The sequence below is a fragment of the Podarcis erhardii genome (genome assembly GCF_964252035.2).
Source record: "Podarcis erhardii genome assembly, chromosome: 7".
In the NCBI taxonomy this organism is placed as follows: Eukaryota; Metazoa; Chordata; class Lepidosauria; order Squamata; family Lacertidae; genus Podarcis; species Podarcis erhardii.
Window position 1 is genome coordinate 25,023,188 of NC_138511.1, and position 27,901 is coordinate 25,051,088.

General features: G+C 45.5%; 2 protein-coding genes across 4 annotated transcripts; one reads left to right on the top strand and one right to left on the bottom strand.

Annotated features, from left to right (window-relative positions):
- Window positions 1–6: 6 nt before the first annotated feature.
- MRPS16 (mitochondrial ribosomal protein S16) lies at window positions 7–4,646 on the top strand. Of its 2 annotated transcripts, none has more exons than XM_081871444.1 (4): window positions 7–55; window positions 967–991; window positions 2,493–2,753; window positions 3,826–4,646. In XM_081871444.1, exons 2-4 carry the CDS (start codon window positions 979–981, stop codon window positions 3,948–3,950), a joined length of 399 nt encoding a protein of 132 aa, XP_081727570.1. In that variant the 5' UTR covers window positions 7–55; window positions 967–978; the 3' UTR covers window positions 3,951–4,646. The 2 variants fall into 2 exon arrangements, with proteins under 2 accessions (XP_081727570.1, XP_081727569.1); XM_081871443.1 differs by having other exon boundaries at window positions 27–117.
- LOC309346840 (putative oxidoreductase YteT) lies at window positions 4,482–27,901 on the bottom strand. 2 transcript variants are annotated; one of them, XM_081871086.1, is made up of 16 exons: window positions 27,777–27,901; window positions 25,298–25,439; window positions 23,841–23,951; window positions 22,837–22,921; window positions 21,447–21,520; window positions 20,055–20,114; window positions 17,800–17,907; window positions 15,964–16,020; window positions 13,166–13,296; window positions 12,544–12,598; window positions 11,806–11,898; window positions 10,876–11,010; window positions 9,103–9,204; window positions 8,614–8,778; window positions 6,975–8,113; window positions 4,482–6,809 (listed from the first exon to the last, which is right to left on the bottom strand). In XM_081871086.1, exons 1-15 carry the CDS (start codon window positions 27,884–27,886, stop codon window positions 7,997–7,999), a joined length of 1,545 nt encoding a protein of 514 aa, XP_081727212.1. In that variant the 5' UTR covers window positions 27,887–27,901; the 3' UTR covers window positions 4,482–6,809; window positions 6,975–7,996. The 2 variants fall into 2 exon arrangements, with proteins under 2 accessions (XP_081727212.1, XP_081727213.1); XM_081871087.1 differs by lacking the exon at window positions 25,298–25,439 and having other exon boundaries at window positions 27,777–27,865.

Here is a 27,901-nt window from a genome sequence, read left to right on the forward strand (position 1 = left end):
CCTTGTAAGTAGCATCTATGTATGCGGTTGTCGCTTGGAGGGGAATTGTGCTCGTGTGGGCGCGCCGAGTTGCCTTGCGCGGGTTTGGGGAATGGCAGCTAAGGGCTCAGGCAGCAGGTACAGCTCGCCACGCGGGGCAGAAGCCGGCTGCTTCAATCAGCCCCTTTTCTCGGAACCATGTGGACTAGCGCCTTACTTTATTTTGAGGGGAAGGAGCGTAGCTCAGTGGTTGAGCTTCTGCTTTGCATCTGCAAGGTCCCAAGGTCGGGGGTGTCCGCTATGTGAGACCTTGCAGAGCCGCTGCGGATGGATGATAATTGTGTTAAATTCAGGGTCGCCGCCTGTCCTGTATAATACAGGATTGCCACGTATTTCAGTGTAAAATGCGCTCTGTGTGTGTGTGTGTGTGTGTGTGTGTCTCTCTCACACACACTCGGCCAAGTTAGGTATCCTCTCCAAATGCATGTGTTCGAAAGGGTGTGAGAAAGGTCATGTATTTAAGCTCTGGGTAGCCAAGCACAGACAAATTTACAAATTCGTGGGTGTGGGTGTGGGTGACAAATTTCAGAGACGCCAATAGATTATAATAGATTGCTTTGAATTCACTTCAGCACCAGCTGGAAAAAAATAATAATCCCCCACAACTGCTCTGCCCCATCCTGTCCTATATTTTGCCAGAACAAAGGTGGCAGTCATAAATGGACTGGTGGGTCTGATTGTATAAAAGGAGCTTTCTACATTTCTGGGTTAGGAATAATTGAGGAATGGACCACAAGGATTCTGTGTTCTCATTCCCTGGGCCTAGCTTCTATTCCACATCCCCCTCATTTATTTTAGAATTGCAGAAATTTAGGTAGCCTGGTTCCTCATTTCATAACTGTAAGCTGATGGCGCTTTTTTGTTTGTTTTAAAATGAAACTAAGTGTTGGGATCTGATTTGTTACCTCTGTTTCCCCTTCTCCACAGGAACCAGACATCATGGTTCAGCTGGGTAAGTGGGATTAATACTACTTTGTCCTTGTGTAGTGATGGAGCAACACTGGAACCAGTAAGAAAGCCCTGCTGGATCAGGCCAAAGACCTATCAGTTCTGGCATCCTGTTCACACAGCAGCCAACCAGGTGCCCTTTATAGGAAGATCACAGGAAGCCCCGAGCGCAACAGTGCTGTCCTTTCTTGTGATTCCTAGAGGCCTAGCACCTCCAGCAGTGGAGTTGCGTGACTTCCTCCATCTTTCTTAACTTTTGGGAGGAGTTTGAAAACCTTCCCATTTACCCAGGTATTTGGTGGCTAAAGAATACTATTCTAGGCAGCCTCTATATCACTGGGGGCAGAAATGCTTTTAACTTTGACCGGTATTAGGTGTAATGGTTTTTAGAATGTGTTAACTCTGCTAGATTTGTTTTTTAAACTCTGCCTCTGTTTACCACCCTGGGCTCCTTGGGGACGGAGGGTCAGGTATAAATTCAGTAAATAGCAATAACAATAAATAATAACAAGATAGACATCGTGATTTGTAGCCTTCTCATCCAGGAATTTGCCGAATCCTCTTTTAAAGCCATCCAAGTGGACTGCTGTATGGTTTTTAAGGCATTGGAAGACTCTAAAAGCAGACACGTTTGAGATCTGGATGTCACAACTCTGCGGCTTGATATTAATGGACAAATTGGCAGCCCTTGTCTGAGAGAGTTGAACAGAGAAGAAAGCCACTACTCTTCAATCAACAGGGCATAGTTTTATTACGCGTGTAACATCGATAGAACCCATTTATAGACCTCCCAAGAACACATGGCGATTTGTGGAATGGTACCATTGTTTAAGGAATACACGTAGCGCTGCGGTCTAAACCACTGAGCCTCTTGGGCCTGCCTATCAGAAGGTTGGCGGTTCAAATCCCCATGACAGGGTGAGCTCCTGTTGCTCAGTCCCAGCTCCTGCCAACCTAGCAGTTCGAAAGCACGCCAAAAAGTGCAAGTAGATAAACCTCCAGCGGGAAGATAAACGGCATTTCTGTGCGCTGCTCTGGTTTCATTGTTCCGTTGTGCCAGATGCGGCTTAGTCATGCTGGCCACATGACCCCAAAAAACTGCGACAAACACCGGCTCCCTCAGCCTGTAAAGTGAGATGAGCACCACAACCCCAGAGTCGTCTGTGACTGGACTTAACTGTCAGGGGTCCTTTACCTTTACCTTTTTTTTAAACCATTGTTTAAAGACTGAAACGACTTAAAAATTAACTGTAACTAAACAGATATTTGGTACTTCTAGGCAGGGTGGGGTGGGGTGTAAAAACAAAAATCAGCATTTATGAGTGACATATATTGCAGATGAAGAAAAGCACTATGGAGTTGGTGGTCATTGGGAGCGAGTTCTACAGCTTAACTATGCTCTGTGTAAAGAAGTATTTCCTTCAGCTTGTTTTAACCGCTGGAGGGAAATCTTCAATAAATGCAGGGTTTCTGTTGACGTTGTCTTTGCACGGTCTCCCTTCCAGGGCACTGCCTCCTGAAAAAGTACCACAATGCGCATACAGTCATCCGCTTTGCTATGGGTGGCTGCGCCAACAGGCCTTACTTTCGGATCGTGGCCGCACAGAACAAGCGAGCCCGGGATGGGAAGCACCTGGAGCAGATTGGGTGCTACGACCCGCTTCCCAACGATCACAACGAGAGGATCGTTGGTGTGAACTTCGAGCGGCTGAAATACTGGATTGCCAATGGCGCCCACCTCACCAAGCCCGTCGAGAAACTTCTGGGTAATGCCACCCGGTTTCCTTCTTTTTGGGGGGGGGGGGAATGTTGCTCCTATTTTGTTGTCGCTTTCTGTGTTCCCTTACTTAGATTGACATTTTGCTTGTTAAACAAAGCATTTATACCAAAATTAAACATGGCTTATACTTTTAATAGTTTCTCCACCATGCCAAACTCCTGCATTATTATAACCTATCCCTATGGGGGTTTTTTGCTGAATAAAATTATGTTTATTGTACAGTTATTCATTGAACCTAGGCAGTTCCTGATGATGATGATTCGTAAAATCATAGAGGGTATAAGGGGCCCCAGGGCTCCTCCAATTCAACTACCTTCAATACAGGATTTTTTTTTTCTTAATCCTCCCGTTTATTTTTAAGCTGAAAATTTGTCCGGGGGAACAAGTGGAACGGAAAGCATAGTGTGCTTCCTGATGTCACGGACAACCAGGCAATCAGTTCTTTCACAGCTTTGCGCTTAAGCCTAGGGTTGGGAAAGCTTTATCTTTTTGGACTCCCAACTCCCAGTGTCCCTAACTATTGGCTTGGGTCAGATGAGAGTTGTAGTCTTAACAGCAGCACGCACCCCTGACATATGACTGTGACATAGTCAGTACATTTTCTGAAGGCGATGAACTTTAGATTTTGTGTGTCCTGACTCTCCCCACCGTGCTTTGCTTTAGACAGTTGACCTCGAGAGATAATGCAGGGAAGGAGAGCTTCAGAACCAGGGACCAAATGTGGCCCTCCAGCCCTCTATATCTGGCCCCCAGAATTCTGCCTAAGCCACATCCCCTCACTGCTCCTGCTTCACTCTCTCAGGTGTCTGGCTTGAACTCTGATGCCTCTGCTTAGCTTCCGGGATGGAGGATAGGGAAAGCAGCCTATTGTGCAAAGGTAATAACTACACAAATTGCTCCAGCCGCTTTTGCCTCTGGCCTCATGCACCATTTATACATGCCCCCTGGAAGGTTGACCGGAAGCGAATGTGACCCATCAGGCTGAGAGAGGTTCCCCCATCCCTGCCGTGAAGAGTATAGACAGTAACAACAAAGTGATTTTTCTTTCCACCGCCCAGGGCTTTCTGGATTCTTTCCCCTGCATCCGATGACCATCACAAACGCCGAAAGAGTGAGGAAAGCACAAGCCCAGCAGGCTGAGAGGGCTGCTCAGGAAGAAGCAAGCCCAGCTCGGAATGAATAAAGAGCAAAATGTGGGGCTTTCGCTACCAGCTCAGAAGGCAATGCCAGGATGAAGGACCGCCTGTTGTGCAGAAGAAGCGAGCAGATACAGGCTCTGTCTCTGCTTGCAACATGATAGAGCCACAGCCTTCTTCAGGTTTGGTGACGTGCGGCCTGCCAGATGCTCTTGGACCCTCCTCAACCCCTGCCAGAATGACCAGTGGGCAGGGATGATGGGAGCTGGAGCCCAGTTCCACCTGGAGGGCTGCAGCTTCCCCACCCCATGGCCTAGCTCACAGCCTGACTCGACATCAGCATTGTAACGCCTGCTAGGAGAGGTACTTCCAGCAACATGGGATGGGAGCCTTTGCAGCACTGCAACTCCCATGATCCCTGTCCACTGCCTTTGCTGCCAGTTGGGCATTTATCATCATCCAACCATCCACAGGTTTCCTGCTCCCGTCTTTAAAAATTCAGTTCTTTCTCCATCCTTTGGCCAGATTTAATGCTTCTCTGGTGTCTGCACAGTCACTGCTTGTGAGATACTTTATTGGGGGGAAAGGCTTTCCTCCTGGACCACTTTGGCAGAGGAATGTTAATGGACTGGTGGGAGGGAAGGAAAGTTTTCCATCTACGCACCTGCCTGCTGATCTACCTCCTCCCACTAAAAAGGTGCAAAATTCAGCTTTCTGGTAAATAAATAAAAAAAAAGTTTCTAGGTCTTGGTATGTTGTATATATGAATGTCCGAGGATGCCTAAGAAGAGGTGTGTCTGGCAAAAAAACCCAAATCATTTGTAGGGGTTGGTGGATGAGATTTGAGGGCCCTGGTCACCTCTTGGCCGTCACAAGCAGACTAAACAGTACTAAAGAATCACAGAATTATAGACTTGGAAGGGACCCTGAGGATCATCTAGTCCTGCAATGTAGGAATAAGCTGATGTCCCATATGGGGCTCAAACCTGCAACCTTGGCCCTATCGGCACCATGATCTAAATAGTCTTGCTTTGTGGGTTTCCTCCTCAGTGCATTAGGCAGATCAGTTTGCAAAATGGCTTTTATTATTTATTTCGTGAAATTTATACATAGCTTGAATGATAAATTTTTTTAAGACCTCAAAGCGGTTTGCAAAAAGAACAAAATCAATAAAAATTTACAGCTTCGCTTTAAAACATACAAAGGTTAGAATAGTAAAACAGTTTAAAGTTACCTCAACTTTCTAAGCATCTGGGTAGGTTGGTCTAAACAAGAATGTTTTTATCAGATGAAGGCTCAATCTCAGAAGGCAGGGAGTCCCAAAGTGTAGGTGCTGCCATAATGAGAACCAAATTCTTAAAAATACAGAATCAGACCACTGGGCCCATTCTCTACACAAGTATTTCTCAAACTTGGGTCTCCAGCTGTTGTTGGGCTGCAACTCCCATCATCCCTAGCTAGTGGGACCAGTGAGCAGGGATGATGGGAGCTGTAGTCCAACTACATCTGGGGACCCAAGGTTGAGAAACACTGCACACTGACTGGCAGCACCTCTGCAAGGTTCTCTCCCAGCCCTACTGGGAGATGCCAGGAATTCATAGCATCACAGAATTGTATAATTATACCTTCTGCATGCAAAGCAGATGTTCTGCTAGCAGCTGGCAAAGGAGGGGTAGAACACTCCGTTAGAACTTAAGAACTTTGCGGATGCAAATCAAAAGGGTCCATCTAGTCCAGGGTCCCGTTCAGTCTCCCCCTCCCCAAGAGGCCAGCTAGATGCCGACAAGGAGGGGATGAATGAAATGGTTATCACACAATATTGCTTCTAGGCAACTAGGTATTCAGACACATACTGCCTCCATTACTGGATCTCCGGGTATAGGGCAACATATAAATTAAATTAATAATTAATAACAGTATATAGCCAAGGTGGCTACTAGCCACTAATTGCTTTATCCTTTGTAAATTTGTCTGAAGGGGAGGGGCTAAATTTGTCTGAAGGGAAGTTCAGTGGTAGAGAATCTGCTTTGCATACAGAATATTACCATCAGTGATTTGTTAATCACATTCTGAAGTGTCTCAAGGTGATGTACGTGAATGGCCATTCAAAACCAGAAAATGCATTTAAAACAAAACTCAAACTATACTTAAGACTGATGCCTGTGGCAAAGACCCATTCACCCTGCTGGGAAAATCAGCTAGAACAAAAATGTATTCGTTTCAGAAAATGCAGATGTTAGGCAACTGTTGTAACTCAATGTGAGCGCTACTCCAGATAATGGGTGGTTGTTGTGATGGAATAACAGTTCCATTGGGGCATTAAATTCAAGTAGGTAGCCGTGTTGATCAGACGCAGTAGAAATATGTTTGTTCTTGGTATGAGCTTTCGTGTGCATGCACACTTCTTCAGATACACTGAAACAGAAGTCACCAGACCTTTATATAGTGAGAGGGTGGAGAGCGGTAGGTTTACCACACCTGTCAGCCAATCACCCATTCCCACCTTCTGGGTAATACCCCTCCCCACCCTCCCACTATATATAAAGGTCTGGTGACTTCTGTTTCAGTGTATCTGAAGAAGTGTGTATGCACACAAAAGCTCATACCAAGAACAAACTTAGTTGGTCTGTAAGGTGCTACTGGAAGGAATTTTTTCATTTTGTTTTGACTACGGCAGACCAACACGGCTACCTAGCTGTAATAAAGAACAAACTAAGTTGGCCTCTAAGGTGCTACTAGGGACGCGGGTAGCACTGCGGGTTAAACCACAGAGCCTAGGACTTGCCGATCAGAAGGTCGGCGGTTCGAATCCCCGCGACGGGGTGAGCTCCAGTTGCTCGGTCCCTGCTCCTGTCAACCTAGCAGTTCAAAAGCACATCAAAGTGCAAGTAGATAAATAGGTACTGCTCCGGCAGGAAGGTAAACAGCGTTTCCGTGCGCTGCTCTGGTTCGCCAGAAGCAGCTTAGTCATGCTGGCCACATGACCCGGAAGCTGTACACCGGCTCCCTCGGCCAATAAAGCGAGATGAGCGCCGCAACCCCAGAGTCGGCCACGACTGGACCTAACAGACCTACCTTTACCTTTTTAAGGTGCTACTGGACAATTTTTATGTGTATTTCTATTGGGGCATTAAAACATCCTTAATTAAAATATCTCATTCTCTGGCATCTTCAGGTAGGAAGGAGAAACGGGCAGCTGTCTGAAACTCTGGAGGGGAGCTCCTCAAATACAAGACTGATCCATGGGTAAATTGTTTTATGAAGCACCTTTCCTGTGAGGTGATTTGCAAACATATAGTAAAATCAATGAAAACAGGTTTTAAGAACAATGCAAGCACCGGCTTGAAAACAATAGTAAAAGTAAAGGGACCATTAGGGCCAGTCGCGGATGACTCTGGGGTTCCGGCACTCATCTTGCTTTACTGGCCAAGGGAGCTGGTGTACAACTTCCGGGTCATGTGGCCAGCATGACTAAGCCGCTTCTGGCGAACCAGAGCAGCGCACGGAAATGTCGTTTACCTTCCCGCCGGAGTGGTACCTATTTATCTACTTGCACTTCATGCTTTCGAACTGCTAGGTTGGCAGGAGCAACTGCTAGGTTGGCAGGAGCATTGAAAACAATATGAAACACCTAAAACAGACCTTTTCACACAGCTGGGAAGAATGATAAATACCAAAACGTCCTGGAGTGTTTCCAAAAAGTGCAAAGGATTCACATTGTCATACCTCAGCAGGGATGCTGTTCCTCAAAATATTGGAAGCCCCACTGAAAGCCCTCCCTCCCTGGTTACTGTTGGGGGCTTCTTAGGGACTTCCAGGGAGAGAAATTCCTGCAGAATCAAGAGTGGGGAGGGCGTGTCTTCCTTGAATGCAAACTTTAAAAATTGAAATACGTTCCTGTAGTTCTTGTGCTATAAAGGAATGATAAGGATGCCCTTAAGATCTTTGGAATGCAAGCTGTTAACTGCTTCATTTTAAGTATGCAAGCAAGCTGCTCCCTACATCATAAATGATTCAGCTGCATAGAGTAGCGTTAATCATAAACCAGCATAGCAATTGCCCATGAGATTCAACATCACCTCCCCTAGCTTTTTCACAGCTCTAGAAGCACAACCCGATTCTCTTTTCTGGATCTCTCTGCTTCAAATACAAGGAGATGAGAGTTTAAGGTGTCTTCTGGACCGGTTCGAATCAGAGATGGGTTATTCTCCTGTTTTTTTCAGAGAAAAACAAAAGATGTTTTAGCGAGGCCTGGAGATGAATAATAAACGCCTAGCATTTGTAGAGCCCTTCAGAGTATTTGAATTCACATTTATTCTTGGGAATCCTTAAGGCGAGCCTATAAGGTAGGCCCTGTTATTAGGTGTACCCATTGTACAGAAGATGGAACTGAGGCTGATAGAAGCCTTACCCAAGGCCAATTCAGAATGTTCCATGTGTACAAATCTGCATTTGCATGCAAAAAAAATAAGTTCTCAGCAATGTTCCAACACACACAAAGTCTTGAAATCACTGCAGGCTGTGCCCTGTAGCTATCAGAAACCAGTGTACACACAGTACAGTCTTTATGACTCTGAAGATGGGTTTGAAAGCATAGTGGGCAATCTCAGACGCAGAGGGGTGTGTGTGTGTGTGTGTGTGTGTGTGACACAATACAATTCTATACTTATTGGGGAATTAAAGTGGGGTGCATGCGCATAATAAACTCACCGCTACAGCTGAAATGAAACTCTCCATGAGGTAGTAGTCAGCACCACTATGAGCACTTAAGCACATTGGGACACAGGCTGCTTTATCTGGAGAAAAGCTGCTTTTCTTCCTTTCCAGGAAATCATAAATCTCCACTGGTCCTGAACCCTCGCAGGAAAGTTCTCCCTAAAAATAAAAAACGCAGGAAGGTAAAACTGTTTTATGAAGACCACCAGTGTTTAATATGACCAAAGGTGAAACTGACTGAAGGATTTTAATTTTATTCAGTATTGCGTGTACACCTCACCTTTTCTCCAAAGATCTCAAGGTAATGGATGCACTCCCTCCCCCCACTCTCCAGTCTATCCTTACAACAACCCTGTGAGGTAGGTAAGGCTGAGAGACAGTGACTGGCCCAGGTACCTTGGAGATCAGATTGCAGAATTGGGAATTCCCTGGGTGCGGCCTGTGGGTGCAATTTCATGCACAGAGCCCTGCAGTTAAGTTTACCTTTGTCCCATAGATGGTTGTTTTCCTCACGCCTAGTTTGTGTGTGAAGCCAACCATTGTGAAAGCAACAGTGGCTCCACCTTCAAACTCCATATTGACAACCTGAGGAGGGACATGAAACAACAAGTGAAGACCAGTGTACAGAACATGGTAGGGAGCTGGAAGCAGGTTTCAATTTCCATTATTTAAACAGATGCTCCTAGTTCTCAAGACTGGTTTCAAAGCATGCCTTCTGTAAGCACCAACTTGGGCTGATGGAAGTTATAGGAAAAACTATCTGAGAACTGCGAGTATAGAAAAAAAAGAAGAGAGAGAGAGAGATTATACACATACACAAATATATGAAACCTTGAAGTCTTAAATCAGGGTTTCCCAAAGTTGGGTCTCCAGCTGTTTTTGGACCACAATCCCTGTTAGGTTGTGGGCGAACATAGCAGGTGACACAGCGATTTCTCCAGAGCAGCTCTTTATTTGTAAGCTGGACAGAACTGAACAGCAAACAGCTCAGCCGGCCTGCTTTTATAGGCAGCCGGCTGTCAACATTGTAGCAACAACAACCCAGGGTTTCCCGCCTAAAATAACTGACGTGGACCTGAGTGAAAACTATCTACAGTATCCCCCTGCTGGCCCAGGGTGAGAACTTCAGTACATAACAATCCCCATCATTTTTGACCACTGGTCCTGCTAGCTAGGGATGATGGGAGTTGTAGTCCAACAATGGCTGGAGAAACCCTGTCTTAAATTAGCAAACTAGAGCCGTAACAAACCTTCCCACCCCCAAAACTGACAATGAAAAATGTCACCATTCAGAAGTTTTATGTTGAGCATTGACATTTGGGTTTCAAATTCAAAAGCAAGGCCAGCTTTCATTGGCTTGGAGTCGTTACTATTTTCACCAATCTGAAGGGACGTTTCTGATTGGTTAAATGAAATGATATAAGGAACTGTCCCCTTGCTATTTTGTGTCAGTTGTCAGGAGGCCATCAGAGGTGCATATCAGATACTGCCACATAGCTGACTGCCCCTGCAGACTCACTGGGAGCCAGCTGCTCTTAAACTATCAACTCCCTGAGAGTTTATGCCAGACTGGACTTTGCCCTTGAACTCTGATTGTGCCTCTTGCTTTCCCAAACGGAAGACAGAGATATATGTGTGTAGAAAACTGCACAAAGGTCAAATTTGCACTGTTCTGCCTCCTTTTTGTCACCCCGAACATTACCCAGGAGAGAATGTAGCCCTCAGCTTGAAAAAAGGTTCCCCAGTCCTGTACTATATTAAAGTCAAGCAATTCATACTTCTAGAAAATATTCACTGCAAAGGTGCAGAGGATAATTGGAGGGTGGGGAGCATAGGCTAGGAGATTAACCCCACCCAATGGACTAGAATGTGGTCTAAACCTCCCTTTAAATCTGTATCAGTGGAAAGGAAAGAACTCATTCTGAAACTCACAGATAGTACCTAACACCACAGAAACTAGTGCTAATATGCCCAGGAACCTCACGAAAATGCTGGCGAACCTCACCAAAATCCACAGGCACATACCTCCACATTTGGTGAGAATGCCCCAAAATCCAACTCTTCTGGACAGCAATCATATAAGAAATATGCAAAATAACTAAACAAGTTTTAGAAGTCAACCCAGAACTTGCCCTACTAAACATCTTCCAAGACAATAATGCTGACATTTCTGTAACTTGTCAATTTGGTTAAGAAATAACCGGAGGAGGGCGGCTGGGGAGAAGAGGAAGGAAGGTTTAGTGCAAGGCTGCATACCTGGTGATTAACAACATCATTGTCACACTCGTAAACGCACCTTCCGTAGGGGCCGTGGCGCAAGGCGTCGGTCAGCGATTCTATATCGTACTCACCACTATGGCAGACCACAGAAACTGGCCACCCAAAGTATCCCTGGGATGAAGCAAAAGTAAGACTGTGTCAACAGCAGCTGCCCAGCAGGATCCAGCCCATCCTCAACAAGTTCGGATCTTAGGAACGCAAGAAGAACTCTGCTGGATCCAGAGTCTGAAGACTGGATCTCCCCAGCCAGCACACTAACCGCTACACCACACTGCTGCAGCCCAACTAGCCCACCAAGTTCTGTGGCCATTTACCATATACACCCAATATTGTGGGATTCTCTCCCAAGGGAAGTTAGACTGGCTCCCTCTTTCATGCCCTTCCACCAGAAGGCTGAGACCTTCCTGTTAAGAGAGGCCTTTGGAAACTAAGGTGCAGACAATGCTGATCTCTGGGCTGCTGACCGTGGGGAAAACTGTATTTTAGCTTCTGGTTCCAAATATGTCCTGATGTACTTTAATTATTGCGTTTAACTGGTTTCTTTTTATTACTTTGTATTTTAGAATGGTGTTTTTAAATGTCAAAAGCTACCTTGAAACCCAAGTTGGGAGAATGGCGAGTTAAATAAATACATTAAATTATATAGACATAGAAAAACAAGTGAGTGAGTGTGTGTGTGTGTGAGAGAGATTTTCTTGTTGCAAACTGAAATCATTTTCATAACTTTTTTTCTAAACTGCCAGGCACTTGCAAATTGATCAATGTACACCTCTACAGTCAGAAAAAAACAAAAAATAAAATTAAGTGATTGGTTTGGTTTTTCCTTACTGAGTAACTTGTTAACCTGTGGTGGGGGAATAAATAAATCAACCTATCTCCAAGGTAAGAACTTCTCCCAGTACCTACCCTCTCGGCCTGTGCCAGATAAATCTTCTTTGCTGAATACGGGCAGGTTTGTTCAACCGAACAGTCTAAACAGCGATCTGAAGCTCCTTCCGGCTAAGGGAAAGTTGGAGAGAAGTCATTGCTGAGAAACAAATGGCGCACTATAACTAATCCAGAATGTGGCTCCCAGTACGTTTCCAGACACAATCCAAAGTGCTGGTGCTGAACTTTAAAGCCTTGGCCCCATATACCAGGAGGAGTGCCTCCACCCCATCGTCCAGCCCAGACACTGAGGTCCAACTCCGAGGGCCTTCTGGCGGTTCCCTCATTGCGAGAAATGAAGTTACAGGGAAGCAGGCAGAGGGCCTTCTCAGTAGTGGTACCCGCCTTGTGGAATGCCCTCCCATCAGATGTCAAACAGATAAACAACTTTGTGAATTTTAGAAGACATCTGAAGGCAGACCTGTAAAGGGAAGTTATTTTATTGTTTGATGCTTTATTGTGTTTTTTGTCGGAAGCTGCCCAGAGTGGCTGGGGGCAACCCAGTCAGATGGACGGGGTATAAGAAATAAACTATTATTACTATTAAATTCACAAACTGCATCTCAGAACATCATTGTTTCCACATTTTATTTCAGGGGCAAAGTTGAAAGCTGGCAGGACGCAGCTCAAATTCTGCACTCACCCAGTGTGGCAAAATGCACAAAAGACTCTTCCTTTAAAAACATAAAAAAGTAATCATTAGAAAGTTTGACCAACCTTGTGCTCTTTCGTGAAATGGGACAGGTTGCCAAAAGATGACACTTTCAAACATCTGAAAGAAGAATCGGGGAGGGAAGGGGAAGAGGCATTTTGAGGTTTATTTATTTATAACAATATTTATAAAACACCACCATATTTTTTTAAAAGTATCAAGACATTGTGCAATAAAACATAATAAAATCCAGACCAAATGGCCAACGTGGAACACTTGCAACTTGAAACAAATGCATTTTCGGCATCTTTCAGGGCTGCAGGGGCCTGTCTGATTTCCACAAGAGCAACATCCCAAATACACACACACACACCTGCATATTTTACAGAAACTATTCCAATCATTTCCCCAGTATTACACCCATCAGAGATGATTTACACTGTTGAATTTATCTTAATGCTGCCAGCGTTTTCAGCTGTGCAGTTATTTTCCGTATACTCAATAAACGTTTGGCAATCTTCTTTAAACGTATATTCTTCTTGCTCTCTTATTCCATATGTTAAGCCTGCAAGTTGTGCATATTCTGCCAACTTAAGTTGCCAGTCTTCTTCAGTTGGGACCTCACTCACTTTCCGCCTCTGCAAACAATAGCAGCCTCTTAAGAGAGAAGGGTTCTTCCTTGCATACCTTCTGCTGCCCATCCAGTAATTGATGAGGTCGACATCGTGGCACGATTTAGCGAGCAGCGAAAAGGTGCTCTCGGCTTCGTTCCGCCAGTTTCCTCGTACAAAGGAGTGGGCAAAATGCCAGAATCCAACCTGGGTGGGGGGTGGGGTCAGGGAGAGAAAAACAGTCCGTGGTCAGTCTCGAGACAGGGAGCAAGTGCTGCTGGAACGGAAAGCATGAAGTGCTAAAATTCAGGTGGGGAACTTGCCTCCCCGCAAGCTACTGGACCCTAACTCCCATTAGCTCCATCAGCCAGGGATGACATTAAAACCTTTTTAGTTTAAACAGACTTTTTCCCAAAGGTGGCCCAACTCTGTACCACCAATAATGCAAACTTTTAATAACAATAATAACAACAACAATAACAACAATAATAAGTATTAGATTTGTTAAAGTAAAGTAAAGGTAAAGGTACCCCTGCCCGTATGGGCCAGTCGTGTCCGACTCTAGGGTTGCACGCTCATCTCGCTCAAGAGGCCGCGAGCTGGTGCCGTCCGAAGACACTTCCGGGTCACGTGGCCAGCATGACGAGCCAGCACCAACGCAGCACACAGAAACACCATTTACCTTCCCACTATAAAGCGGTACCTATTTATCTACTTGCACTTAGGGGTGCTTTCGAACTGCTAGGTGGGCAGGAGCTGGGACCGAACGGCAGGAGCTCACCCCGCCACAGGGATTCGAACCGCCGACCTTACAATCAGCAAGTCCTAGGCACTGAGGTTTTACCCACAGCGCCACCCGCGTCCCACATTAGATTTGTTAGTCACATGTAAACATACACAGCCTTTCTGATGTTTTATTTGTGTTTTAGGACATTCTTTTTTCTTTCTTTTAAAAAAATGTATACTGTCCAACAGACTTTCGTATTTGCACACAAATCTGTGCAAATACGAAAGTCTGTTGGACAGTATACATTTTTTTAAAAGAAAGAAAAAAGAATGTCCTAAAACACAAATAAAACATCAGAAAGGCTGTGTATGTTTACGTATTTGCACACAAATCTGTGCAAATAAATAAATGCGAGAAATTATTATGAGAGCTTCCCTACCCGCTCAAAAACTTAGCTAAACACTTGTACAAGTAGGTTGGAATAGCTCGATAACGTACCATTTGTCTTTTATTGCACCATCCACACAAATGGTCCTTGACCAAGAATTTGGGGACAGGTACACTGCCCAAAAGGATGACTGGTAGGGTGGAAGGCAGGGAGCCCAACAGTAGGTGGTGCTAGAGCCAGTGGCAGGTGGAGTCAATGGATTCCAGTTTCATCCCTATCCTCCTCTCTGCTGAGTCTTACAAAGCGGGTTCTCCTTCATGGAGAGCACGTGTTGCAGTGGGGGCAACCATGACATCCCCTGTTGCTGGGCGGGTTAGTATGGATGGCCATGAATTTGATAAGGTACCTCCAACTGTTGCTGGGGAGAATTTAATGTTGCAAAATTGTTTGATTGATGGGGGTGCTATTTATTTCCTGTGCGCAGCTTTGATCTTCCTCTTTTTGCTGCGCACATCGGATCGCCCGCCCTCCTTCCCTATAGTTAGGGTTTGTTCATGCTGACCTTGCTATGCCTGTCATGGGGTCGTCTGCTTTGGAGCAGGGGCCTGGTAGGAATTTTTACCATTTGGCTGATTGGCTGGTGCCATTTGGTTTTTTGCCTGCTGTGTAGTAAATCGTCACAACTTATAAGGTTGTGGTTAGGCATTGGTTAATTTTGGTCGGTGGAGGGGATGTGGTTGGCTGTGCCTGCCCCTCCAATGCTGCCTGCTGCAAGGGTATTCCGGTAAAGGAATCCAGGGGCTCGCCATGCTCTTGTCCAAACCCCTGTCAAGGGGCTAGGGCCACGCAAGAGCCCCTGGGAGCATTTGGGGAGAGGTGAGAGCCTGGCGCCAAGCTCTATTCTCTCCCCAAAAATGTTTACCCTTACTGACTTCCGCAGGCTTGCGGTTGTCAGTTCTGTTCCTACCTCTATGTAGGAACAGATAGTCGCTAACCAATGCCTAAGCAACCACTCACATACTGTAATTCAATAAAGTTGTGGCCAAAATTCTGCCAAAAACAAAAACAAAAATGTTGTGTGAAACGTGTCTTTATGTGGGGGTGTCTTGGGGGGCCTCAACATGCATGGGGCAACACTGAGACTAAGCAAGGGGAAGCTGACAAGCTGTGCCACTCCCCAGAACTGATACAAAGGCAGGCAGGCAGGTGGCTGAATAAGGGCAGCATGGGGCTAGTGGGACAAGGGGGAAAGAGAAACAGGCAGGAGAAAATGGGGGGGGGGCATGCTATTACATCATGAGTGCAAGGAAGTGTGTTTCATAGGATTCAGTGTAATTTGGGCATGTAATACTGAAAACGAAGCCTTATGAAAAGTGCTCGAAGGAGCTGGGTATGTTTGGCATGGAAAATAGGAGACTGAAAGGAGATATGATAGGCAAATATCTGAAGGGCTGTCCCATGGAAGATGGAGCAAAGTTGTTTCCTCCTGCTCTGGAGGGTAGGACTCGAACCCGTGGCTTCATGTTACAAGAAAGGAGATTCCAACTAAACACCAGGAAGAACTTTCTGACAGGAAGAGCTGTTTGACAGTGGAACGGTCCCTCTTGACAGGTTGTGGACTCTCCTTCCTTGGAGGTTTTTTAAGCAGAGGCTGGAGGGCCCTCTGTCATGGATGCTTTAGCTGAGATGCCTGCATTGCAGGGGGTTTGGACTAGATGACCCCATGAGGTCCCTTCCAACTCTATGATTCTATACTTACAGGTTCCAGGTGCTGAATGTGGCAGATGTCTCCAATCAGTCCAGCGTCTAGGAGTTCCTAAACAAAAATACAGTGGTACCTTGGGTTAAGTATTTTCGTTCCGGAGGTCCATTCTTAACCTGAAACTGTTCTTAACCTGAAGCACCACTTTAGCTAATGGGGCCTCCCGCTGCCACTGCGCCGCTGGAGCACGATTTCTGTTCTTATCCTGAAGCAAAGTTCTTAACCTGAAGCACTATTTCTGGGTTAGCAGAGTCTGTAACCTGAAGCGTATGTAAACTGAAGCGTATGTAACCCGAGGTACCACTGTAAACAGATAGGGCAGACAGTTGTCAGAGAAAAATAAAACGGGAGCAGAAACCGATTAACTCATTCACCCCCTGCCTGGAACAGAAACCAATCCAGTGAATGCAGTTGGTTTCCTCTGTTTATTTGAGGTTTGTGTTGGGTACAGGGTCAGGAGACAACTGCACCCAATGAGGAGGCTGGGCAAGAACTCACAGAGGAACCTCTCAGCCACCTTCCCCTGTGAAAGAAGTGAATGTAATTAAGGTCAAGCTTCTGAGTCACTGTTCAGTGCCTTTTCATAGAATCATAGAGTTGGAAGAGACCACAAGGGCCATCGAGTCCAACCCCCTGCCGACCCTCATTAACCATCTCCTTAAAAAAGGAAAACTTTGTGCACGCCAGCAGAGGTGTAGAGTAGGGGTCTGAGAAGAGAACATGAAGGAGACATAGAAAATAGATAGTGTGAAGGAAAGCATTTTGTCAAGGGCATACAGGAGGATCCCTTCTGTGGGAGCCGGCTGGGTGAATTACCGCAGCGTTGAACTTTCTACCAGGAGTATAAAGGGCAGGCAAACCACCTTTGACTCCTGTAAGAACTGCACTGTTTCCTTGCATTTAAAAGGACTACACCCTCTCGTGAATGAGAGAGAGGCTTAGTATTGAAGCCTTGCGTTAGACGGGTTGCCTGTTGGCTCATCTAAACGCTACCTCTGAGTTAAAAACTCCCGGTCCTCAGTCTCTGTGAGAAGTGGTTCCTTCAGGTGGAAGAAGATTGGAAGAAATTTAAAGTTTATCTACAGAAACATTGTAAAATTAAGGAATGTTAGAAGGATGTTGGAATGAAGTAATGTGGTTTTAGCAGAAATGATATAAAGGATTAAGTAAAAATGGATTGTTAATTGGTGAAAGAACAGAATGTAAAATTATAGTATATTAAGATAAATCATTAGGATAAAAATAAAGATGGAAAGGATTTGCTGAAATATCTAATTGAATTAGAATACAAAAGAGGGAGGTGTGAGGAGGTCAAGGCAATAAGCAAAGGAAAGAAAGTTATGTAAAGGTTGGATTTGTGTGTTTTTTTGTTTTTGCGCTTTGTTTGTTTAACTTTTTCTATTTTTCTTTCTGTAACCTTCAAAACTTTAATAAAATTTATTATATATATAAAAAGAGAAGTGGTTCCTTCAACACTGGGTTTGGAGGAGGGAACCCACTGTGCGGCAGAAACAACCAGCACACCTTCCTTCAGGCCAGAGGGTTTGGCCCTTTATAGCTCTGAGGTTCTCTGCAAGGAGGTGGGGCCGCCTGATTTGCACGCAGAAGGTCCCAAGTGCAACTCTTGGCATCTCCAGCTAAAAGGAACAAGTATCAGGCAAAGAAAGAGGCCTCTCCCCAAGTCCCTAATCCCCCACGCCTCCTTCTCTAGCTTCTCAGTAGCCATCTTTCTCACATCCAGTCCAGTCGACACTCACCGGTCAAGTTTGGAATTAGAAGGGCTGATATTTTTAAGAGTACGTCCTCCCCTCACTGTCTGCCTAGCTGGCATACCTTTATTTTCAAGGACACCGGATGGTAGCGCAGGACGTGACAGACTGCGAGGATGACGTCGTTGGTTTTACAGGCCAGAACTATTTCTTTACAGTCCTCTAGTGTTACCTGATCGATCAAAAGGGGGGGAAATACCATCAGTTTCAGCGAAGGCAACACTGGTCACTTCACCTGGGGATATGCCAACCTACTGCCCCCCCCCCCCCCGGACTACAACTCTCAACATCCCTGGCAATGCCAGCTGGGGCTCTTGGGATCTGTAGTTCAAGAACATCCCAAGGGCACAGCTTCCCTGGCTTTGTTTCCATTGATAAAAGCCAGATCAGCCACTTATGCAGAGACACAGCAGGGAGACTCCTTTCCGGATGAGCCTTTAGCCCAGGGATGGGGAACCCAATGCACTCCAGGTATTACTGGACTACAACTCCCATCATCCCTGATTACTGACCATGGCTGATGGGAGTTGTAGTTCAACATCTGGAGGCCACCACCTTGGCTACCCCCTGCTCTTACCTATTTTAAGAGCATAGGGCATTTCCTATCCCTCCAGGGCAGGGGTTAGGCCTTCCAGAGACAGTGTTGGGCTCCAAGTCCCATCAGCCCCAGCCAAGCACAGTCAATGGGTAAGGGATGATGGGAGTTGTAGTCCAAAAACGCTCCAAGGATGTGGACATATGGAAACGGTCAATGGAAGAAGAGCAACAACCAGCTAGAGTCACACTTGAAGGCATTTGGGCCTTCTCAGCAGTGGTTAGAATTTCAGAATGAGCAGGAGGGCTTCTGAAGACAGCGAGGTCGGCTGGCTGACCACGCGAGACCATTAAGCCCAGAGACTTACAAAAGAAATGCTCGACTGCTCACAAGGAATTCAGTCAGAGATTCTGGCCTGAGGAAATAAATTATAGCTGACATGCACACTTTTTGGCTCAGCTGAGTGCACATTTTTCGATCTCAGCCAAGTGCTACAAAGGCAGAGGAAGTGCGTCGAAGAGTCAACAGGAAGCAGAAGAACAAACCAAGGAAGAATTCTTGGGAGCCCAGAAAACAGACCCAGGAAGGAAAGACCCTCGCTTGGCATGCTCTGAGACAGCTTCTCCTTTCCACTGGAAAGCAAGTCCTTATGGTTCAGCATGCAGCCATTATACCCGTCTTAACCCTGGACTTGCTACTGTGGCCTCAACAATTTCCTCCAGCAAGAGGTCCTGCCAGCACACAGCAATCGAAATTCTCCAGGGGAAATTTTGCACCTGGCCTTCAGCCAAGTGAAGATGCACCTGGAGGTGCATGCCTGGGGATCCTTGGATCTCGACTGTTTTCACACACTAGCATCACATATAACAAATTCTATCCGTTATATTTTACTAGAATTTCAGGAACCAAAAAGTCATATTGAAAAATACAACTTTCGAATTGTCTGGCCCCCAAAAGGCAACTAGCTGTAACCCTGGTTTAAGGAGCCATTTAATGCCTAATATATACCGTATTTTTCGCCCTATAGGACACACTTTTTCCCCTCCAAAAATGAAGGGGAAATGTGTGTGCGTCCTATGGGGCGAATGCAGGCTTTCGCTGAAGCCTGGAGAGCGAGAGGGGTCGGTGCACACCGACCCCTCTCACTCTCCAGGCTTCAGGAAGCTATCCGCAAGCCTTGGGAGCTCCGTGGGAGTTCCCGTCGGGCTCCCAAGGCTTGCGGATAGCAGCCTCCAAACCTGACCTGGTTTGGAGGCTGGGGGTGGGGAAAGCAGCGCTTCTCCCCACCACCAGCCCCACAAGCTCGGGGGACAGCGGGGAGGCGGAGCACGCTTTCCCGCTGTTCCCCAACCTGGTTTGGAGGCTGGCGGTGGGGAGAAGCGCTGCTTTCCCCACCCCCAGCCCCACAAGCTCGGGGGACAGCAGGGAGGCGGAGCGCCGCTTTCCCGCTGTTCCCTGACCTGGTTTGGAGGCTGGCAGTGGGAGCTGCCTGCATCCTGAAGCCTGGGGCACGCTGAGCCACGCGCCCTGGGCTTCGGGAAGATATCCGCAAGCCTGGGGAGACCGGTGCGACTTCCCGCTGGGCTCCCTAGGCTTGCGGATAGCAGCCTGTTCTGGGGGCTGGGGTCGGGGAAGCTCGGGCTTCCCCCGCCCCAGCCCTGCGCCTGGGGGGAAAATATTTTTTTTTCTTTATTTCCCCCCCAAAAAAAAACAACAACACACCGGTGCACCCTATGGGGCAAAAAATACGGTATATGAGAGTTTCTAACACAGGCAACACTTACTGCCATGGGCTTCTCCAGCAAGATGTGGTATCCTTTGTGGGCAAAAGCCACTGCTGGCGCCTGGTGGGGAAGAGACCACCACAAATTACCATCAAGCAGCTGACATTTCAATGCATCCTTAGTGTCCTGGGAAAGGATTTTTCTAAATACATAGTTCTCCTTTTTTTATATAGCAACTTAAAGGCAGACATCCTATTCAGTGGTCCCTCTCCTCTGGAACCGCAAAGACTCCATTTTGGCTGTGTTTGGATGGTGGTCTTCTGGCTTTCAGCAGAAGACGGAATTGCACAGCAACAATTGGCCAGTTCCTGTATCATTCACAATCAGTGGGGGATGGCCCATCAGGTTGCATGAGGCAACCTCAGCCTGCCCCCACCTTCCTTCCTTCCTTCCTACTTACAGCTTAGCTCAGGTGTGGCACAGACCGCCAGCAGCCTACTACACAGTCTCGGTGTTGTCCCTGGTAGAACACAGCAGGGAGGAGGATGGGGACAAAACTAGATTTCCTTGGCTCTGCCAGCCACTGGCTCTGGCACCACCTGCTGGTGGGCTCCCTGCCTTCCACCCTACCTGTCTCCATGGGCACCAGCCACCGCTAAGCACAATCTCATAACCCCATCCCTTTCCTGAAGCAAGGTTTTGGGAAGTGGCAACTGGCTGGCCCTTAGATCACTCCAACAGCCTCCTCCTTCAGAACAGTTTTTAATGCGTAAAACAAACTTTGCACAAACCATACTAAAATGCATGGATAAGCACACATGGTGTTTCAGGGGGAAAGGGGTGTGCGTGATATGGCAAAGCGGATATTAGGGAAACTAGGCAGCATCCTTTTCTGTTCTGCCTTGCGCTCGTCACATGCAGCGCCGTTTCTATGCCTCTGCAGTTTGCTTTCTGCCAAAATGGATGCTATTCATCCTGCTGTCAGGAAACAACGTGGCTTAGGTAATTTGCAGAGTTAATTCATTGTGCACAATAAATTGCCGTCGAGTTACTCCACCCCACTCGTATAAACATAAAAGGAAATGGGGGAGGCGGAATGTAACCAATTTCACATCCTTTGCAGACCAAAAGCAACAGCAGTGAATACTGATTGTATTTCTCGACTTGGAAGGAACAAACTGACATTGGCAATTTCCTCTCTGCTTTCCATTCTCCAACATCCTTGGTGGGCATTCCCATGGCTGTATGGGGGACGCTGTTAGATTCAGAGGCTGTGTGTGCTCAAGCTAAACTCCTTTCTGTTTCAAAGTATATCCCTAAACTACTTCTACTTTTATTTCTCATGCAGGGCTAAGCTGAGCACTGCCACCAAAACTGTTTGCATGCAAGCAGAGTCGAGATGATTCAGACTTGACTCAAAAGAAGCATTGAGTGGGAGAAGGTTAGCAGTACCTTGTGAAGGCTGTCAGGCGTTGCTATGATAACAGCATCTGCAAACCTCTCTTTCTCAGCCGCTGCTGTCCAGTCTTAAAAGAATAAGATTGAACAGTGAAAGGATGAACTGCAAGAGCAGAAAATTACACTTATTATGCTGCTGGGTTCTCTTCCCCTCCATTTCCTGTTATTTAGCATAATCTTTAAATGATTATTAGGAAGAAAATTCTAAAAAATATTTATATATCTTGGAATCGCCGTACCCACAAGCAGGCATTTATTACAAATGTACATTCTCACATCTTGGGCGGGGGGGACCATAATGGGGTGTATACAACTAATTTCTACACGGACAAAACTCACTGAAATGAATCAACCTACCTTAGTTCAATGGGTCTACTCTGAGTAGCACTAGCATTGGATACAACTCAGTGTGTGAAACGAAGCAAAATAAGATCTCAGCCAATGTTTCCAGAGGCAGGAGGAGAGAGAAAAAACCAAGCCCCAAAACAGTCAGAGAGATGTATTAATTTTTGTTCAGCCTCGCCTTCCTGACAGAGTTGTTGTGAGGATAAAACGGGGGGGGCGGGGCAGGGGAGAAATAGCAGTGTGCATGTTGCAGTAAGCTCTTTGGAGAAGGGGAGCATATTTCCTGGAGAAACTTCTAGCTTCTGTGCAATGTCACAGGGATGTAAGAAGGCACCGTTTTTCCATTCTGCCCTGAATGAAGCGCCGTTTCTGTTCCTCTGCAGTTCACCTCTGGCCCAAAAATACATTATTTGTCTCATGGTCTGCTGTGCCGAAATTGAGTTTACATTATTTCCACAAAGAATCACCCAAATTACATTGTCAATGGGTTATCCAGGACCCCCCCCCTTTCAATGCAAAGAAAACACAAGGTATATTGAAATCAGCAGCAACAATTGGTATTTGCTGGGTTGGTTTACTTTTCCAGACATAGGACAAATAAGCTAACATTGGAAGAGAAGAAGAAGAGTTTGGATTTGATATCCTGCTTTATCACTACCCAAAGGAGTCTCAAAGCGGCTAACATTCTCCTTTCCCTTCCTCCCCCACAACAAACACTCTGTGGGGTGAGTGGGGCTGAGAGACTTCAGAGAAGTGTGACTAGCCCAAGGTCACCCAGCAGCTGCATGTGGAGGAGCGGAGACGCGAACCCGGTTCCCCAGATTACGAGTCTATCGCTCTTAACCACTACACCACACTAGCAATTGCCTCTTTCATTTTCACCAGAATTCTGAAACCCAGAGGCTACATCCTGATAGTGGTCAATTTTCTCAATTCCTCCCCTCTCCACACCTACATGAATTATGCTGAAGACCACAGATGGGACCCTCTCTGTTTTGGAGCAAAGGCAGGGCAAAGATATAGAGTAATAATTGCATACCATCAAACACATTGTCCTCGTCAATGCCATGAGCTTCCTGGAGCCTCTTCCTCGCAAATGGATGTGGGTCTGCCACACCAATCACCTAACGAAGGGAGAAAGCTGTCAGCATCTCACAAGCAGATAGCTGGACTATGGCGGTCCAATGCAGGCTATTTCAATACAGCTTAGTTCTCGAACGTTTTGGCTCCTGAACACCGCAAACCCGGAACCGAGTGTTCCCGTTTGCGAACAAATTTTGGAAGCCGAATGTCCGACGGGGCTTCTGCAGCTTCAGATGGGCTGCAGGAGCTTCCTGCAGCCTATCAGAAGCCACACTTTGGTTTCCAAACGTTTTGGAAGCCGAACAGATTCCGTTCGACTTCCGAGGTACGACTGTACCATGGAAAGCATAGTGGTCCATTTAGTTCAACATCCTATGCTCACAGCAGCCAATCAGATGCCCACGGGAAGCCTGAGTGAAAGCAATACTCTCCGCACCTGTGAACAGGACTGGTTGATATATTGATATACAGTGGTACCTCGGGTTAAGTACTTAATTCGTTCTGGAGGTCCGTTCTTAACCTGAAACTGTTCTTAACCTGAAGCACCACTTTAGCTAATGGGTCCTCCTGCTGCCACTGCACTGCCAGAGCACAATTTCTGTTCTCATCCTGAAGCAAAGTTCTTAACCTGAGGTACTATTTCTGGGTTAGCGGAGTCTGTAACCTGAAGCGTATGTAACCCGAGGTACCACTGTAATGTCCAAAACCAGTTTAAAGTCCATATTGTGATAGCGGTTTCATAATTTTTGCCCTGGCAAAATCATGAATTGCAAATCATTGGTGTGTGGGTGTGGGTGTTTGTGCTATGCAAAAATCACAGTGAAGAAAAATGGGACATTTGCTGGGGGGGCAGGGATGAGTATCAAGTGTTTGGTTTGAAGTCCACTGCACCTGGAGCTATTTTGACATCAGTAGAAGGGTGTGTTCACAAGACTCAGAAGATCCCTGGTCAGCTCTTACCTTCATGCGTGCAGGAAACTGCTGAGCAAAAGAGGAATAATTCCTTCCCCGACTTCCAGCTCCAATCACGAGAACAGTGACTTGGCGAGACATCTCGGTGTTGCTTTCCATCTGCGTCAAGGAAACAAAAACGTAGGACAAGCTTATGGCTGGGAAGTTCCTGCAGAGTTATGGCTTTATCTGGATTTGACTGCATCCCACAATTTATTGCTGACAGCTTCAATGTACTTCCAGGAAATCGTGATCATATTATTCATAGCTTTCTTTTTATCTCCCCGCAATAACCATGTCTCTGCTCTGCAACATTCTCCTTCTTAAATTGTGAGCCACAGGATGTCAAACATGCAAAGCCATTGTTTGTTTCTGCACCTCTGAAACATTTGTTATATGTAACGAAACATTCTGTTTTATGTAACGAAACGACCTATTTTTTTGAAAGACAGAAAATGAAAAGAACTTTTGCAGAGAGAATTCGGGAAATGAAACTATCCACAAACCACAATTTACTTACCGTACATGTCTGCTTTGTTTGCATTTCCTGGCTTCTTTTGCTAATCTTGGCAGAGATTCAGGGAAATGTCAAGAGGTTGTGAAGCCTCAGGCCTTAATCAACAGCTTCTAAAATGTTCTACAATGTCCCTACAATTTCAAGCCTACTTCTCAGTCATAAGGTCTAGAAACTTGATATATATATTTAAAAAGAAGAAGAGGAGGGTAGTCTCACAAAGTAGAATTCTATACTCAACATCAAATTCCAAATTACCCTAAAATAATCAATAAAAGGGGACGCAGGTGGCGCTGTGGGTAAAAGCCTCAGCGCCTAGGACTTGCCGATCGAAAGGTCGGCGGTTCGAATCCCCGCGGTGGGGTGCGCTCCCGTCGCTCGGTCCCAGCGCCTGCCAACCTAGCAGTTCGAAAGCACCCCCGGGTGCAAGTAGATAAATAGGGACCGCTTACTAGCGGGAAGGTAAACGGCGTTCCGTGTGCTGCGCTGGCTCGCCAGATGCAGCTTGTCACGCTGGCCACGTGACCCGGAAGTGTCTGCGGACAGCGCTGGCCCCCGGCCTCTTAAGCGAGATGGGCGCGCAACCCCAGAGTCTGTCAAGACTGGCCTGTATGGGCAGGGGTACCTTTACCTTTACCTAATCAATAAAAACATTTATTTTATTTTTCTTAGATTTAAAACGGGCATGTATAGAAGAGGCAAATCATGATGTAGAAATGAGTAGTCAACGCTTGCAGGGAGAAGCTCAGAACGAGCTTGCAAGAGAGGTTAAAAATAATAATAAATGGTTTTCTGCAGCTATGTTTGAAGCAAGAGGAAGAACAAGCAAATAGTAGGTCCTCTGCATGGAGAAGATGAAGAAATGCTATTGGGTGTCAGAGAGAAGGTAGAACTGTTCAACACCTATCCACGGCCTGCTGAGCTGCGTTCAAGGATTACCAAAGGAACTCACATTTGGAATCTCAGAGCTTCCTCCTCTAACATTTGAGAATTCTTGGGGAACAGGTGAAGTCCCTGTGGGCTGGAAGCAGGAAGGTTTTGCTCCCATCTTCAAAAAGGCAACTACCAACTTGCTGTAGATACCAGGAAAGGTCCTAGAACAGAATTAAACAGCCGGTCTGTGAGCACTTTGAAAAAGATGCTGTGATTACCAAGACCAACCATGGGTTTCTGAAAAACAAGTCATGCCAGACTAATCTTATTTCTTTTCTCTCTTCTTTGAGTTACAAGTTTGCTGGATCAGGGGAATGCTGTGGATGTAATATCTCTTGATTTCAGTAGACCTTCCTGGTAAAATGTAGACTAGCTAGACAATATTAGTTAGGTGGATTTGAAACTGGCTGACTGACCAAACCCAAACAGTGCTCACCAATAGTTCCTCGTCATTCCATAAAAAAGTGAGAAGTGGGGTGCCGCAGGGTTCTGTCCTGGGTCCAGTGTTGTTCAACTGCAGCGGCTTGTATACTTGTGGCCAAGGGATGGAAAGATCACGAGGGTCCAAAATAACAGATTGGCAAATCAAATTACACGAATTGGTGGAGACGGCTCAATTGACTAGTAAACTCAGAGGAAACTCAAAGCAAAAATTTGTGGGAAAATGGGATGGTTATAGAAGATATGTGCAAAAATACAATAATAGTTTTGACTCCATGCTAGCATTCAAGTGATAAATTAACTAAAAGGAGGTGGACAACAATTAAGGATGTATTATGTTTTCAGAATGTATTGGAAAATTTATATAGAAAGGTTTATTGTTTTGTGTACATTCGATTGTAAGATAAAATATATGCAAAGGGACTTGACAGGAAGTCAAAGTTGAAGAAAAGATTTTGGAAGATAAAAGGGGAAAAATATTTACTTTCATTATTATCATTTTGTGTGCGGGGGTGTGTGTGGGTGTGTGGGTGTCTGCACATATATGTGTTTTTGTATGGAATGTTTGGGAGGAAATAAGACGGTAAATAAACTAAATATTGATGTATGTAATTTTTATTTCTTAATTATATTTAGTGCTAGTATGGTTATATTTTTTTGTAACATAAAATCATTCAATAATGTTTTATTATTATTTTTTAAGTGAGAAGTGGGGTGCTTGGTTGAAGGAACTGGGCCGGGTGCTTGTCAAACTTGCAGATGACACCAAATTAGGAAATGTAGCTAATACAGTACCACATAAGACAGAATCAAAATTCAAGGATTTAACATAACCTTAGCAGATGGGAGAACTAGGCCAAAATTAACAAAATGAATTCCAATAGGGACAAATATAGGATGGGGGACATCTGGGTTGACAGCAGCTCAGTACATATAAGAAAGTTCTAGGGGTCTTAGTAGACCACAAGCTTAACAAGAGTCAGGAGTGTGATGTAGCAGCAAAAAAAAGCTAACACTGTTCTAGGCTGGATCAACAGAAGTATAGTGTCCAGGTCAATGGGAATAACAGTTCTACTCTTATTCTGCCTTAGTCAGATCCCGTATCCAGTTCTGGGCAACACAGTTTAAGGAGGATATTGACAAGCAGGAAAGTGTGCAAGGGAGAGCAACCAAGATGATCATGGGTCTGGAAACCAAGCCCTATGAGGAACAGCTGAAGGAGTTGGGTATGTTTAGACAGGAGAAAAGAAGACCGAGAGGTGATATGAGAGCCATCTTCTATGCTTCTGTGAATAAAGTGTGTCCAATTTGTTTTTAAAACTGTTAGTTTGGGGTGGCATCCAACATTAGTCCTGCTCAGAGCAGACCCATTGAAATTAATAACCCAAGTTATTAATAACCCATTAACTTCAACGAGTCTGATTTGAACGTCGGCTACAACACGTTACCTGTATTTTAATAACTTTTGTCTCATTTATTTTATTTTATTTGTTGATACTTATTCAAAGATATACATACATACCCATTACAAAGTATATTTTTATGATATGCCAAAATAAAACTGCTCTTTTTTTAGATTAAGTAGCTAAGTCAGAAGGAGGAAAATACAAGAAAAGGATAAATTGAAAGAAGGAGAAGGAAGAGAGATGGAAAATAAAGAAAAAGCTATTTTTTTAATGAACGTTTTATATTATTTTATGTAAACCGCTTACAGGTGGTATTACCATTACTATTATTAGGCAAAATACAAATCCTGGTAAATATTTAATATTTAAATATTTAAGCCCCACCATCTTTCCACCTTGAGCTCCTTGGAGGAAACGTGGGGTGTAAAAGCATTTAATACAGCTTAAAAATGCAAGCCCGCCACATCCCACATAGCGCTGGCTAAACAGCAAGAGGAGGGAAGTATCTTAAACCTGAAACTAACGTCGGGGAAGCTTTGCAGCGATGCTTTGAGACCATCACCCTGGTTTGTTTGTTTTAAAGTGATTTCCTCCCGCTAACAGCATCCCTTCGTGTTATCAGTTTTATAGTTTGCATTGAGAGAGACTCACCGGACAATAGCAGAATTTGTTCTGATCTGATCGCTGAGCACGATTAACACCGACCTCAGAACAGAACGCTCAGCTGGGCAGGGAGCCACGCCCACTTCCAGCTTCCCCATTCACGCGGGGCTCTC